The sequence below is a fragment of the Spodoptera frugiperda genome, chromosome 9 (assembly GCF_023101765.2).
Source record: "Spodoptera frugiperda isolate SF20-4 chromosome 9, AGI-APGP_CSIRO_Sfru_2.0, whole genome shotgun sequence".
Taxonomy (NCBI): Eukaryota; Metazoa; Arthropoda; class Insecta; order Lepidoptera; family Noctuidae; genus Spodoptera; species Spodoptera frugiperda.
Window position 1 is genome coordinate 4,909,120 of NC_064220.1, and position 16,764 is coordinate 4,925,883.

Genomic DNA, 16,764 nt, shown 5'->3' on the forward strand with positions numbered 1-16,764 from the left:
TCGGCAATGAATTCTTCAACGGCACAACGCCGCTCCATGTCAGTAGCCCTAACTTTGCCATACCATAAGGATGAAGACGCATTAACGTCGGCGCCAATTATAATTTTGGAGCCCGCAAGCGACTGCAAGACGTGACGGAGGTGATGAATGTGAGGAGTAACTGAGTCAGAATATTGAAAGTAACAGCTCACAGCGTAAAGTTTAAAGTTTTCTGAGGCAATCTCCGCCACGGCACAGTGTGACGTCATTAAATTAGTTATTGATGTTACTGTAAAATTAGGTGATCTCGTGACGTAAATTCCAGCTCGTGACCTACTGTTCAGCTGCACTACCCTGTGCCGTAAGTGGGCATTTTGATACTGTTCTTGAACAAGTACAATGTCAAGCTGATAGTCGACTATTAGTTTGTCTAACTCGGACGTCGCAACCCTGTCGTTATGTAGATTTAGTTGCCCTATAGTCAACCTATCCATATTATTATTTAATAGGTGGTGTTTAATATGAGTTGTTCGAGTTTAGCTTTGTAGGTGCCACACTCGGGCGAACCACAACGGTGGTCGTGAGGTTTTTTGAAACGTTTGCACGCCACGCATGTTGGAATAAAATTTTTATTATTTATATGAGGGCAGGCATGAGGCAGTCGTGTGATTCATGCGCCTCAGCACAATTACCGCAGGTGGGTGTTTTAACCGTACAATGTTTCCTAACGTGGCCGAACTGCTGACACAAGTGGCATTTAACTATTTCGACATCGTCTATGAATCGGCAAGTAGCCCAATCTATAAAAAGTTTGTCTTTTGTTGTAACAAGATGTTTACGTATATTAGCGTCTAGTTCAATGCCAACCCACTTACGACCGTTTTGCAAAGTACGCCGGCGGGTAATTTTACAAGATTTAATAAAATCTTGCTCCTTTACTTCGATTTCCCCACTAATATTTTGACGATACAGTGAGGTCAAAAACGCGGCGTCCTCCATAGAACCAGGGATGTCCTTGACAAGGATACGCGGCCTACGACCTTTTGGCTTTTCCAAACGCAAACCCGCGGTACGAATCGCTGCTACGGACTCAAGCTTCTTTATCTGCCGCTCGTTAGCAACACGCAATACGACACCCGACTTCGCGGTTTTTTTAACTCCTACAATTTGAAAACCGTCGTCGCAAGGTTTAATCGCCTTCATAAGCGCCTGTTTAGTCGCCGATGACGATGCAAAATCAGCTGAGCGCTCGGTTGTGGGGTAGGCGACAACACACGGAAGCGGCGCGCGGGATTCCATCGCGGGCGCGACTTTGGGTAACCGAAGCTTCAAAGATTCGGCATACGAAGGCTTATTTTGCACCGGCTTACTGTCCGCTATCACAGATGATGACGTCTTATATTTATCCAACTCGCGTTCCGTGTTCGACAGCTTCGTCTCGACGCAGGACGATTTCACCGCCAAAATCGCGACAATACCCGTGACTCGCTGGGTTAACTCAACGATCGTTGTTTTGCTGCCTGTGGCTAAACGCGAATCGAGCACGATTTCATTAATTTTCGACAATAGTTGGGTTGCCTCAGTCATAAGGTCTGTGTAGCCCTTATTACTCTCACTCATCGGGGATGACAAATTCGGCGAAACGCACGTTTGTACACGCTTGGACGACCTATCCTCGGGAGTCGCGTACGTTGGAGATTCGATCTCGCTGAATAACCGCTTTGAGCTACACGGCGGCGATCGCGGAGTTAATCGGCTTTTTCGAAAGCCGTCACGATCGGGCGGGTCATTATGCGACGACATCGTTTATTATTAAGTATATAATTCTCGGCAACAATTGGAAATAAAACTTCGTACGAATATAAAGAAATAAACTATAAAATTACACACAAGTTTATATCTTGCCACCCGCAATAAAAGAAATAAATGGACTTACCGAAAATGTGCTGCATAAAACGTAATTACGTGGATTAATTCGCCTAACTACTTACTTATACCACACTCAGACACAGGGCACACAACAAAAAAGCAATACAAACCGGAATAGGCCACGAAGATAGCAAAATAAAGAATAAATAATTAACAGCGATAAGAGCACTACTACACCTTGCGCGCGCGGAGGGAAGTGCTGAAAGCTGAAAGGTATTTTAAAACTGCACTTCTCAATATAGGATATGGACTGCTGTTCCAATAACTGTATATGTCAGCAATGCGTTGTAATTAATAATGGCTCCGACAGGTAAGACTGAATCTTTTCTTTCAGAAAGTGTTTTATGTCTTCTTCAGATTCTGTAGTCTCTGTATGACTAGACGTATTATCATCGTGCACATCCCAAAGACTTTCTTTTTTTTGCTGTATGTGGTGAGTCTGCGAGACGCATGTAGTTGAAGCCGAAGAATCATTGGCGTTATCAGTGCTGCGGGATGATTGCATGCTGTCTTCAGACTTAGTCAAGAAAGATATTAGCTCTGTAACAGCAATGTCCACTTCATTGGAATTGAGGTATTTAGACTTGAACCTTGGGTCCAGTATTGTAGTTACCATCAACGAAGGGAGTTTTTTCAATGAAGAAAATCTGATGTTCATGGACTCGTATAGTGAATTTTTCATGTTGGTCATCATTTCGTTGTCACTTTCACAGCGAACTTGCAATTTCCGGTTTAATAATGATATCAAAGGTATGACAATCGAAATGCAAGCATTATCAAATGATAACTCAAGGGTGGCTTCATAAAAAAATGTCAACATGGATGTGAGGTTCTTTACAATGACCCATTCATTAGATTGAAGAGAATCAACCCTACCATGTTCAACACAGTATAAGTTTACTGCATTTTTTTGTTCCAAAAGTCTTCCGACTTGCCAGATTGATTTGGTTTGACAGCTAGAAGACGTGGGCTCAACTGCTTCGAAATTGATGTGGTTTGTTGTCACTGCATCACGCGAATGTTGAGCTGCAACTAAGGAAACCATTCTACGTTTGGTTTCTTCTGCCACATGTGGATCGTCAAAGTAAAATTTGGATTTCGGGCAGAGAAACATACAGTTTCCAAATGTCTTACTATTATTTAAATTAGAAAACCTCCTTTTTATATCCTCAATAAGGTCCTGGCGTATCTTGTCAATATCTGGCATGAAAACATGTTGTTCCCCTAACTACTCCAATGCTTTTATAAGGCCTACCGTAATGGGTATTACTAGGCAGCCAGTAATATATTTTTGCCACTTAACTCGCTTGTGACTTCTTCACACGGATGGAGTAGCAAAATTTTTGACATAATTCCCACTCGTAACTAGTGACAGGGCTCATTCCAAGGTTTACCATGGCACTGTTGAGGGGTTCTCGGATTTCCACACATCTTTGCACTATATAGTAGGTGGAATTCCACCTCGTTGGAATCTCCTGTAGTGGTCGTTTGGCAGTGGTACCGGCTTGTTCCTGGTACCGTTTCATTTTTTCTCACGCTACATTGCTTTGTTTGAAGTGTCAGACCCCATGATTGTCGATTCCCTTGATTTTATTTAAAATCTCAGTAATTTCTTGGCTTTTTAAAATGTCACTATGTGGGAAATGAATGTCACAGGGGAAATGTTTCCACACCAGTTGCCTTTCAAAAGCGCTTTTAATATTGGTGCCATTGTCTGATACGGCCAGAAGAATTTTGTCACTAACATTCCACTCCAGGCAAATGGATTTTACTGTGTCAGCTAAATTTTTCGCCGTATGGGCATCTACAAGAGGAACACAATCTAATAAGAATGATTTGATGACAAACTCTTCTTCCTTAATATAATGGCCGGTCACGGCTAGCATCGAATTATTTGCGCGAGATGTCCAAATGTCGATTGTGATGCACAATGAATTCACTTGGCTGCGAACGGTGTCCTTTAATTCTGCCTTGACTTCTTCGAACGCTGCCCTGCTGGTTGAAAAATAAAAATTAATTGGGGGATAAAATCCTAAGGAACTACTGCTGCCGCTGTTTGTCGTAGAAGCTGGACTAGGAGGAGTAGGACAGTCAGGGTTGCCAACCGTAAATTTCTTTTCCTCGTGCGTTTGCAGGTAAAAACCTCGTATTCGAACCTCGTATGTCAATAAAAATCTTAAATGTGTTAAAACCAAAAATAAGGCATAAACTACTGAAATTAGAACATTTTACATAATGAAGTTATCTTTTGCAAGGTTGCTACTTGTCTACGACACATTCATTTATCGACTACAATTAATCTGTATACTTACTGCGGCATACATTCACGCGTTCATTCATTCATTCTATCTAGCCAACATAGCCTCACGCTGTACGTCCCAAAAATATTCTATTACATTTGTATAAAAACCAGAGTAAATGTGTTTTATGGAAAACTTCAAGCTTGTTTGATTCATCACCAACAAAAACTGGCGACCGTGACAGGACCTGCATCGAAGCGGAGCCAACAGCTACTCAGTTGTTCTGCATCGAGGACGCGTGGATGGCGTCGTCGTCGACAAAAGACGATCTAATCTAATTTACCAGCAACGGGCCGTGTTGAAAATCCAAGATCACCGCGCCTGAAGTCCTGCTACCTGGTCTTCCTAGTCTAATCTACTGCCTGGGTCGAAAAAACGCCGCCTTCGCCAAGCCATTCTTAGAACTGCTGGGACCGCGGAAGCCCGATCGAGCAAGGTCCACCATAGAACGAGTCCACTTAGCTACATACGTGCTGCTGCCTACCTGTGGATTGCAAAGGATCAGTTTGGCTGCCTATTTAAAGTGAGCTCGTTCCATATTACTAATACGCCCATTGTGTTGTCCCTTAATCAGTGCATTTAGCGGACTTAGTTTCTCAGGTCAGGTGAAATTCCTACGTTTCGATTTGTGTCTATTTGGCCCCACCTAATTAACCTCTAGAGGTCTAAATTTTCAGAGGATTCACACAAATTCGCCTAATTAATTTCACTTATTCAGATACTCGCCGCCATCTTAAAATTTTTCTTTTGTTTATTCAAACTAAGCAATTTTTATCAAATCATCCCACTATTATCGCTTCTTTCTCCCATTTATCACTCAATTAAATCTTTAAATCTCTTACATACTAAATACCTCCCGAGTTTTCAAAGTAATAAACTTATAAGCCGTCATCGCTTCGTCATACGAGTGATTAGTTGTTGTTTCCAGTGCACTAAGACACGCGGATTAACCTGTTTCAGAGATCGTGCGTTGTTATTTGTAACACGGCATCGCTTGAGCATCGCTGTTATCGGACTGCCGGCGCTCCCCTCCGACCCATCTTACCATTGCATTGCAAACGACGCGAGCCTTGAGCACCAGCTGATCAACAAAGCGAGGAGCGTATCGTATGCTATACCTATATCTATTTCTTTATCTATTAACATCTGTTTGTGTTAGCTCATTGCGAGTTTGTTACAATGTCTGAATCTTTAAAGTTAAAGGAATTGATAACCAAACGCGGTTCTATTAGAGGGCGCGTTACGAAATTTAAGTTAAGTCTAGACAGTTTAGCTTTGGTAGAATCCATTTCAAAACTAGAAGTAGACAAGCTCGCATTGAAGTTATCCAAAATTGAGACGTTATTCGTTGAATTTGACGAGGTGCAGAATCTTATAGAAATTAGTAACGAGGAAAACCAAAGTAGCGAGTTAGTTACTAGGGATTTAATAGAAGACGATTTCTACCATTGTATAGCGACGGCCCAAAGCTTAATTAAGAAACATTCTGAAGTTGAGGATAATGAAATTGATTCTCAAAGTAAACCGTCTGTGGCTACGTGTCATCATAACGATCACAGTTGTAATGCATTGGGTTTTAAGTTACCGGTTATTAAAATTCCAAACTTTGACGGTACGTATTTCAAATGGTTGGAATTTAAGGAAACATTTGTTTCGTTAGTTCACAATAATAATAAGATCGAAAGCATTCATAAATATCATTACTTACAATCTTATTTAGAGGGAGAAGCGGCTCGGGTGATTGCTAACTTGGAGGTTTCTCATAATAATTATTCCGAAGCATGGAAACTTTTATGCGAACGGTACGACAACAAGCGTTAGTTGATAAATAACCACCTTAAATCTTTGTTTGATTTTAATTCTATTCAAGAAAATGACAAGTCCTTAAGATATGTGATTGACCACGTCACTAAAAACCTTCGTGCACTTAATTCACTAGGGCTACCTACAGATAAATGGGATGTTTTAATTATATACTTTATCGCTGGTAAATTAAGTTCTAGTACATATTTTAAATGGGAAGAACATATAAATAGTTTGAGTGACATACCTTCGCTTAATGATTTCTTCAGTTTCCTTAAACGTCGCGCTGATGTATTGGAAACCGTTTATCGCCATAAACATGACCCTCAAGATAATAAACAAAAACAATTATCTAGTAATCAAAACAAACTTAATAGTTCCAAGTCTTTGGTAGCGGCTGTGCCAAACGGAAACAACACTTCTTTTTCTAAAACATCGGAATGTTTATTTTGTAAAAATAACCATCGCTTAATGAGTTGATCTTTCAAGTCTATGTCATTAGAGGAGAAGGTAGCCTTTGTTTCTTCTAACAAATTATGTGAGAACTGTTTAAGACCTGGGCATGTCGTTAAACGCTGTCGCCTCTCAGCTACATGTCGTCATTGTAAGCTACGGCATAATACTCTTCTTCATAAATCAGAAGAAAAAGAAATTTCTAATTCAGTTAATTCTGTTAGTATGTCCTCAACATGTTCTTCTGAAGTACTTTTGTGTACTGCTCGAGTAAAGGTTACCAACCCTGCCACAAACGAGACTATGATAGTGCGAGCTTTGCTCGACAGCGGGAGTCAGTTGACAATTATTACAGAGGCCGTGAAGCGTCATCTAAACCTGATTCCTCAGCCATCAGACACTACCATAGTAGGTATTGGTAACACTCAATTAAATATTAACACAGAACGCTGTATTCTACGCATTCACTCTGAGACAAATTCAGTTTAGTTTAGTTTTGCCGCAAATTACCGGCAACGTACCTAAATCAAAATTTGATTTAAAACAATTGAATATTCACGGTTTTCAGTTAGCAGACCCCACTTTAAATGAACCATCCCCAGTCAATATGTTGATCGGTGCTGACTTATTCTGGGATATTATTAGTGCCCAGCAGCATTCGTTAGGACATGGTTTCCCTAAGCTTCAGGCTTCAAAGTTTGGATGGCTCGTTACGGGTCCATTGCCTTGTTTTAATCAAAACAAAACTGAGTCATTCATGTGCAACTTTGTCTCAAAAGACACTTCTAGTAACATACACGATGACTTATCTAAGTTCTGGGAACTTGAGAATTTTCCTCAAAAAAGGCCCTCGAGTAGCGAAGAAAAATTGTGTGAGCAACATTATCTCGCCAACACTACTCGTACTAATATTGGTCAATTCTGTGTAGGGTTGCCACTTCGTGACAGCATAGATTGTTTAGGCAATTCCTATAACTTAGCCAAAAAGAGGTTTTTCAATTTAGAGGCTCGTTTTCGAAAGCAACCTGAATTAAAACGAAAATATTGTCAATTCATAGACGAATATGAAGCGAAAACCTCCGTCCCCCGAGGAACCTACGAAAAAAAAGTGGCTCATCATGATGGCGTGGACTTCTCTGCTACTGTATGGAAAGATAATAAAGTAGTAACGTTATTATCCACGTATGTTGGTGCAGAACCAGCAGGTAAAGTACAACGGTTCGACAAAAAACTGAAACAGAAAATTGACGTCCCATGCCCAAAAGTTGTGCAAGAATATTATATTCTTGCATTATATTATATCTTCTCATATTATATGCACATGGGAGGAGTTGACCTCATGGACAGTTATTTAGGACGGTATCGAATAAAGGTCAAAAGTAAAAAATGGTATATGAGACTATTTTACCATTTGCTAGACCTCGCCGTCATCAACTCGTGGGTTCTCTTCAAGAAAAACATGAGTGCAAAAGGTATCCCTAAAAAGCAACTGCTGAAATGAATTGGCAGATGCCCTGTGCAATGTGGGAACAAGCAACGGCAACAAAAGAGGTCGGCCAAGCAACAACTTCTTAGAAGAACTAGCTAAGAAACGAAGAGGACCGCTTCCTTGTAAGGACGTGCGTTCTGACGGTATTGCGCACTGGCCAATATTTTCAAAGGGTTTACGCTGTAAACTTCCGAAATGTAAAGGAACAACCCAATGGGCATGCTCTAAATGCAACATACCTCTTTGCTTGAACGGCACTAATAACTGCTTTACAGATTTTCATACTGCTCCTTAGTAAGATAATTTAAGACGATTTTGCATGATGATGTAATATTACATCAATAAATAAAACTATTTTTTTTACACAAAACTGTAGTTTGATTTTTTTCATTATTTTTGCCGTAATGTACACTTTATTTCGGACCCCTAGGATTTTTCAAGGCCCAAAATAAAAAATCATGCAGTTAAGGGTTAAGGAGTTTTTCAGGTGCAAGGGGAAGGAAAGTTGTAATTGGTTCCAGAGTATTATTTATTATGTATGTTGGTAATTTTTTTACCTCATAGCTCTTTTTTCATTTTTGGAAACAGGTAATTGACTCACAGTCGCGATGATCACCAAAAATGTGAGATATCTTTTTTTTTTAATTAATAAATTGCTCAGCATGGCTTAAATTTTGTGCCTTTCGAAAACGTACAGCATGCTTGATGGCCGTCCGAAGCTTTTTCTGTCGATCAGCAGTAAGAAAACGTCTTTCCTGTAAAGGTATTGACGTATCTTTGCCGAGGTTAATAATTTTGCCACTATAGTTTCGGAGCAGATGGTTGCTGCATTCGATTTTCTGGACAGTTTGGATATGATCTGCTTTCAAGAAATTTTTTATAGGGACTAGCGTCGCCGTCTGCTATTAATTTGCCATATATAACATTTTGCCTCGCCAATGATGATTTAAAGCCTTCTACAATCACACTCTGTTCCATACTGGTAGAAGAACCAGTGTGATTTTTTAAGCACTCGTGGTCTGCAGGTGGTACATTTTTTACTGCTGCTCGAGCACAGATAACACAGTACTTGTTTTTGACACCCATATACAGCACTTTACCCGTTCTATATCCAATAATAGCTGCGACCCCTGACGCAGCAGAATAGTTCGTCTTGTATGATCATTTGGACCAACAACAGTCTGCTACAACAGTTAAGACTGGAACACCATCTTTTACGTCACCACATGAAATAGCTTCTGAAGCTTCTTCGTGCGCAGCCGCTTGCATGCTGTCTTCGAAGAATGAAGTAGAAGGTTCTTCTACTATCGTCATATCATGTTCATGATCAGTCGTTGTCTCACTGTGAGCGTTTCGTGTGTCATTATCATTATTATATTTTAAACGTGCAAGTAATTTTACAATAATATTTAATATTTCATCAGATGTAGGTTTTGTGAAGGTATCATCATCGTCATCGTTACTGAAGAAAGTATCAGGATCGTGCGAATATTGTACTTAATACTCCAGATATTAAAATTCGCAAGATTATTACTAAATTCATTAGCCTGACCAACTAACTTTTTCAACATAAACTTTAGAGCAACATCAGCTTTCAGTAAGTTGGTATCGCGTTTACGAAGTTCCAGGTCTGTCGCTTTGACCACAGAAAGGCTGTTGTAAATATTGTTTAGAGTTTTCAAATCCAATTCGTTGAATGAGAAATCGGAGTCTAATTTTAGATCGATGAATACTTTTGATTCACAATCCTTTCGTTTCAAAAAGCGCCCAATCATGTCACACATACTGCTCTATCTTGTCTTACAATCTAGTATTAATGTGATTTCTTTTTTATACATTTCAACAACATATTTTTGTAACAAATCATTCTTAGTAGGAGACTTACGAAAAAGTTTGACTGTTTTTCTCACTTTATCTATGAGGTTTTTGTAAATAAACTTAGGTCTTTCTGTTTCGAGTGGTAGAATTTCAACAAAATTCCTTAATATGTATATATATTAAGGTAAGATTTTTTTTACTAAAAACACATATTAAAAGATAATTAAGAATTACAACATCAAAATAGTATTAAGAATTTTCATAGGCACGCATAATCGTGTTAACAGCAGTGTTATTTTTACTTTCAGCTTCTTCGTTGATCGTGGTACTGTAATTTAAACCTGAGGGTGTTATAATAACCTGCCTGGGGTTTACAAATGTGGGGTTTGTTGATCGTTCGGAAGGATGAAATCCTAAAGAGCTGTTGAATGTTGTTGGGTAAAATGTTATGGTTGTAAGCGATGGGGAAGCGGCCCGTCAATATGATATTTTAATTATATTACCTATTATAAGACAACATGTATGTATAACAAATGTAAAAGTTTTATTGTATTCTAAGTGATACCCATTGTATGGTTCTTAAGAGAAACTACTGGATTTGAGATTTATTTTTCTTTTTGTGTCCATGTGCTAACTTCTTATGATGTTTCCAAAAATCGTATTCAGGTGGTGCAATAGATGAGACATCATCTTCGTAATTCCGTATATAGGCCGGTCAAATTAGATAATCGGTGCTACATAATTTCGCAACAAGCTGAATTTCGGTACAATTGTTCAAAACACGATTATAAACAATAGCTGAAAGTTCCCCATCATTCCCGTGTGTGGAAAAAAAATGATTCTAAAAATATATCAATACTTTTTTTCTCACGAGACACCGTTTCGGAGATATCGCAGTGTAAAAAGTTGTAACAGTTGCAATTGTCATAAAATGCACACGTTTCCACGCCACCTATGAGGTTGTGTACTTAGCGCGTTTTTTAGGGTTCCGTAGCCAAATGGTAAAAAACGGAACCCTTATAGATTCATCATGTCTGTCCGTCCGTCCGTATGTCACAGCCATTTATTTCCGAAACTGTTGAGTCTACATAGTTGAAACTCTGTAGGTTGATGTATTTCGATAACCGCTATTCGAATTTTGAATAAAAATTCATAAATTTAAAAATAGGGTATTATCCTACTAGTCAAATTCAATACTTTTATCGAAATGTCAAAAACGTTACTTTTCTATGAATTTTGTATGACATTGCAAATTATGACGTCATAATTTTTTTGCGTCAAATAGCATACTTATTACGCAAAAAATAGCAAGAAAAATTAAATAAATAAGTATATCGTCAAATGAATGAATGAAAATACGATTATTTTGGGATATTTTATTATATTGAAATATCAAAATAATTTATTTTTGACCTAGGAAACTACCCAATTAAAGGGGGCACTCCATTCATGGAACTGATTCAAAAAAAATTTTTTTTCAGCTAACATATCCGTTATGGGTATCTATGGATAGGTGTTTAAAAAAGAGATTAAGGTTCCTAAAACCATTTTTCGTCGAAATCCACCGTTTGAAAGTTAGACGCTTCCAAAGTGGAATAATGAGTGTCGGGGGGACACTAATTTTTCCACTTTGGAACAATGAAGAAAAAAGTATTGATATATTTTTTATAGATAATTTAATGATCTACAATTTTAGTCTGAGGTATTTTTCTGATAAAACTTACCGTTTTGCTGAAAATCGCGAAAAACTAATTTTTTTGACATTTGACCTTGAATAATTTTTTTTCCACACACGGGAATGATGGGGAACTTTCAGCTATTGTTTATAATCGTGTTTTGAACAATTGTACCAAAATTCAGCTTGTTGCGAATTAATGTAATTTCACCCTAATTTTTTGGTCTAATTTGACCGGACTAATATTCGTACAGCGAAGAGTGCACATGAAGCGTGGAAAATACTGCAAAAAGCCTACGAGGGACGTGGCCTGAGCAGAGGGCTAGGTTTACTGCGTAGCCTCTTCAGTACTAAGCTGTCGGAGAATAGCTCAATGGAAGTCTACTTGAACAAAATAAAAGAAATTTCACATCAACTCAATGAGATTGAATCGCCACTGGACGACGAATTCGTTGCAGTTATCATGCTGAGTGGGCTCACAGATGACTACGACCCACTGATCATGGCGATTGAGCATTCAACTTCCAAACTGTCTACGGAAATCATCTCGCAAAAATGACTACAGGAAACCCAAAGACTGGAAGAAAAAACTGAAGAAACAGCTCTCATTACACAGAAGCAACCTAAGGTCCGTATTACAGAAGGCTACTCAAGTCCTGATCTCTGTTTAAAACTAGATTTGAGTTGAGATTTCATTTTAGAACGCTCCTCAAGCATAGATTCGGTGATCATAGTTCAGCCGAGTGTAGATCTTATTCTAGATCATTACTCAGCTGTAGATTACAACTTAAGTAGAGATTTGATCTGTGATCACGCAAGTGTGGTCGACACCGCGCTTGAGCAGAGATTTCCCTGTCAGTTTTGAGTTTAGCAAATAATTGTGTTGAGAATAGAAGTAAATAATGGATATTTTTGAAGAGATTGATTATTACGATAATTAGTTTAACGATGATTCGAACAGAAGGTTGAACTTTCGCGTTCCTCTCTGATATCTCAGAGATGTCCAAGACCAATACAATTGTAAGAACCGTAAGTGAAGGTTAGGAAAAAATGTATTAAAATATGTATAAACTTACTGACTCATTTATCATAGATGAGGCATTAAATTTCTCCGCAATATGCGCCTAAGCAGCCTTCTTCTTCGCTGCGCTTACGCTATCTGTTTTTTTATTTTCCACTATATCTTTGAACTCTTTGAGTATTTCTATTAATAAATTTCGTTCTAGCGTACTAAAATTTTTCTTCCTTCCCGACATTTTATGGAAGAAATATTAAAGAAAAGTACAATAACTAGTTTGATACACAAAAAATATCAATAAACATGCAATAAACTGTATTTAATAAATTATTCTGTCAAGTGTCAATCTCCACCACCACAGATTACATTGGGAAACATTCCATTCTACGAACACGTCAATTTGTCTTTGTATTTTTAGATATTACATCCGACTTCACATCCTTTAACATACGTTTACGCCATGTAAAATTAAGTTTTTAAAATAAAACCTACAGTTACAAAGCTTATATCGTTTTAAAATCACAATTTAATTAATAATTCGGTTTGAAACTAAATTATCCGGAGGATCCAGATATTATGTTTTGTTTGTGGATGATTACAGCAAGATGGCATTTGTGTATTTTATGAAAGAGAAATGTGAAGTTCTCAAATATTTTAAAGAGTTCCAGATTATGACAGAAAAACAGAAAGGCAAAAAGATCAAAATTATAAGGACAGATAACGGAGGCGAATTCTGTAGTCTAGAATTTGAGAAGTACTTGAAGGAGAAGGGAATTGTTCACCAGAAGACAAATCCGTACACGCCCGAACAGAATGGTGTCTGTGAAAGGTTAAACAGGTCAGTAGTAGAAAAGGCCAGGTGTTTGATCTTTGATGCCAATTTGGATAAAATGTTTTGGGCGGAAGCCGTCAATACTTCAGTATATTTAAGGAACCCATCTGTTGTCAAGGGACTGAATAACAACTCCATACCAAGTGTGGACAGGAGTGAAACCAAACCTTAGTCATTTGAGAATCTTTGGTAGTATTGTCATGAAACACATACCTAAGGAGAAAAGACATAAGTGGGACAAGAAGTCAGAACAATGTATACTGGTTGGTTATCCTGATGATATTAAGGGGTATAGATTATATAATCCTTCAACAAGGACTATTACAACTAGTCGAGATGTTTCATTATAAAAGAAAATTTATCTATTCAAGAAAGTATGATAGAAATAGAAGAGAAAGATGACAAACTAACACAGAACAGGGCACACCCGTCTTCAGTGGGAGAGCTCTCAGACCTCAGTAGACTCGACATCATGTGTCTCACAGTACGCGCTGTTCACATCGAGGTAGTTCCGACCCTCACAACCGATTCGATGATTATGGCTGGCCGCTCGTAGAGGTTGGCCACGCACGATGTTTTCCGATAATGGAACGAACTTACGGGGTGCTGATACGGAAATGAAAAGAGCTTATAAAGAATTACTTGACAACCGCCAACAGTTATTAACAGAGACGGTCAACAAAGGCGTAGAGTGGAAATTCATTCCCCCTGGCAGCCCCCACATGGGAGGTGCGTGGGAACGACTGATTAGGAGCGTGAAAACAGCGCTAAAAGTAGTTCTCAAAGAGCGCGCCCCTAGGGAAGAGACTCTTAACACCTTTTTATGTGAAGTAGAGAATATGATTAATAGACGTCCTTTAACCCATGTCTCAGTGGATCCCAGAGACCCCGAGGCTCTAACGCCAAATCATTTTTTCCTATTAGGATCGTCCTCCAACTTGCCTAATATAGGTATATCTAACGATCAAGACTTGCAATTAAGAAAGCAATGGCGAATTGCTCAACGCCTTGCAGATCTGTTTTGGTCTAGGTGGGTCAAAGCCTGCCTACTCTAGCACCTCGCAAGAAATGGAACCGTGAAGGAGCACAACTAAAGGTAGGTGACCTTATAGTCGTAGTAGATCCCAGTTCACCTCGGAATGTCTGGCCAAAAGGCATAGTGTAGAATGTTTATCCTGGAGCTGACGGACGGGTAAGAATCGTAAATGTAAAAACTAAATCCGGTATACTAAAACGTCCGGCATCGAGAATAGCTTTACTACTTGGTGATGAGTGTTGCCATGACAACACTAAGGGGCAGAATGTAAGCGATGGTGAAGCGGCCCGCCCGTCAATATAATATTTTAATTATGTTACCTATTATAAGACAACATGTATGTATAACGTGTGCCGTGCCAAGTATATCTACTGCAGAAACAAATGCATTAGATGTAGCGACTGCTTCTACCAGTACTGGAGCCGTCGTAAATCGAGATAACCAAAACTACCCATTAGAGCAGCGGCCATGCGCCTCCAAACGACAAAGGACAATACAAGTATATGCTACTAAAAAAATTACCCCTGATGAAAAGAAACGCATAGATCGAGATTTACTCGATTTATTTATTTGTGATTACCAACCATTTCGCATAGTTGATGACAAAGGATTTAAAAAATATTCAAAGAATATACCTGGATATACGCTGCCCAGCAGACAAACCATATCAACTACAATGATTCCAGCTTTATATACGGACACATTAAATAAAACAAAAGAAATTGTATCTCAAGACGCTTTGTCCGTTTCTTTGACCACCGATTGCTGGACATCATCGCAAACCGAAAGTTACATTGGTGTAACTGCTCATTATATTGACAGTAATTTTGAACCAAAACAAATCTTATTGGAATGCAAAAGTCTGAACGAAAGTCATACTAGTTTAAAAGAGTAACAGACGAATGGAATTTAACACAAAAAGTTAATTTTGCCATATCGGACAATGCTCGCAATATTGTGAAGGCGATAGAAACAGAATTAGAGTGGAAGTACTATGGCTGCTATGCACATATGTTAAATTTAATCGTCACAGCTGCTTTACGACCATTAGACGAATTAGTGGACAAAGTAAAAAACATCGTAGCGCATTTTAACCCTTAAATTGGCAGTGTATGTACTGGCATACATTAACTTTGTAAAAATATTTGACATAGTATAATAAAAATGTCTGTGTCACAAATCATTTTAATTCATTGCAATACTAATTATTTTTATAAGGAAAAATAAAACACGTCTCTGGCAACACTAATTTTGACATTCGGTCTCGAAAATGGCGGCCCGGCGTAGCTCATCTGTGTTGACTAAGGTATTTATATTATTTTAACTTGGTTTGACATGGTTTGTGGTGTTTTTATGAACTATATTTTATGCATAACAGTATAATCGAATGGATTTGATATGTTTTTGTGTATGGTGACTTTGTGTTTTGAGTTTATTTTGGTCGGTAAACTGATGTATGCTGTGGCATACATTGCCAAATTCGTAATGAAAGACCCTTCGTTTTATCTGTATGACACAGCATACATTGCCAAGTTTGTAATGAAATGCTTTATTTGTAATTTGCAAGATACCGCATGTATTTGTGATTTGGGATTGCTTTTTATTTTTGGTTGAAGCATGTTTTTTTGTTTCTTTGTTGCCAGCAAACGCTACTAACTCGAGGTGGTAGAATATTAGCTCTTGTGCCTGCTGAAAATGCACCCTCTGACGATAGCGAGCGCTCAGATGTCGAAGAGGAATTTCGTGTACGCACCCCGCTTTCTTCATTTTCTTCTCCAGCACCTTCTATTCATTCTTCCTTGGAAAGACTAAACATTGTAGATGATGACGAACATTACAACAGCGACAATGTTCCACTTACGCCTATTTTTCAAACAGTATATTCAAGTCCGTCTTTAGAACCAAATTGCAATAAAGTACCGGTGCTGAGTGATATTCCGTCACTCCCAACAACTCCTCTTACTCCAGTAAATCCACCAAATCCAAAAACCAGATCCCGACGTCGTCAGCCCACCGTTCCTGTCCTGAAAAGACCGAGACTAATGAAAAAATTTACTTTGAACTATCAGTGGAAAAAAGCCGTTTTTCGACACAGAGCTATTATAGAAGAAGACTCCAATTATACAGATGTTCCGGATATATCAGCGATGGATTATTTTTATAAATTTTTTTCGCCAGACATTCTAACAGATATCGTAGAGCAAACAAATTCTTACTCAATAGGAAACACTGGACGTTCACTTGGTTTGACGGAAGATGAGCTTCGCGATTTTCTAGCCATACATATTATAATGGGGGTCGTGAATATGCCAGCATATACGGACTTTTGGAGTTTACGATACAGGTATAACTTAGTAGCAGATTTGATGACACTAAAACGATATCAACAAATACGTCGCAATTTGCACTTCGTTGACAATAATATACAGGAT

General features: G+C 38.5%; 1 protein-coding gene across 1 annotated transcript; it reads right to left on the bottom strand.

Moving 5' to 3' along the window:
- Window positions 1-2,122: 2,122 nt before the first annotated feature.
- On the bottom strand, window positions 2,123-6,779 carry LOC118263160 (zinc finger BED domain-containing protein 4-like). Its single transcript, XM_035574971.2, has one exon. It carries the CDS (start codon window positions 3,113-3,115, stop codon window positions 2,183-2,185), a length of 933 nt encoding a protein of 310 aa, XP_035430864.2. The 5' UTR covers window positions 3,116-6,779; the 3' UTR covers window positions 2,123-2,182.
- Window positions 6,780-16,764: the final 9,985 nt, after the last annotated feature.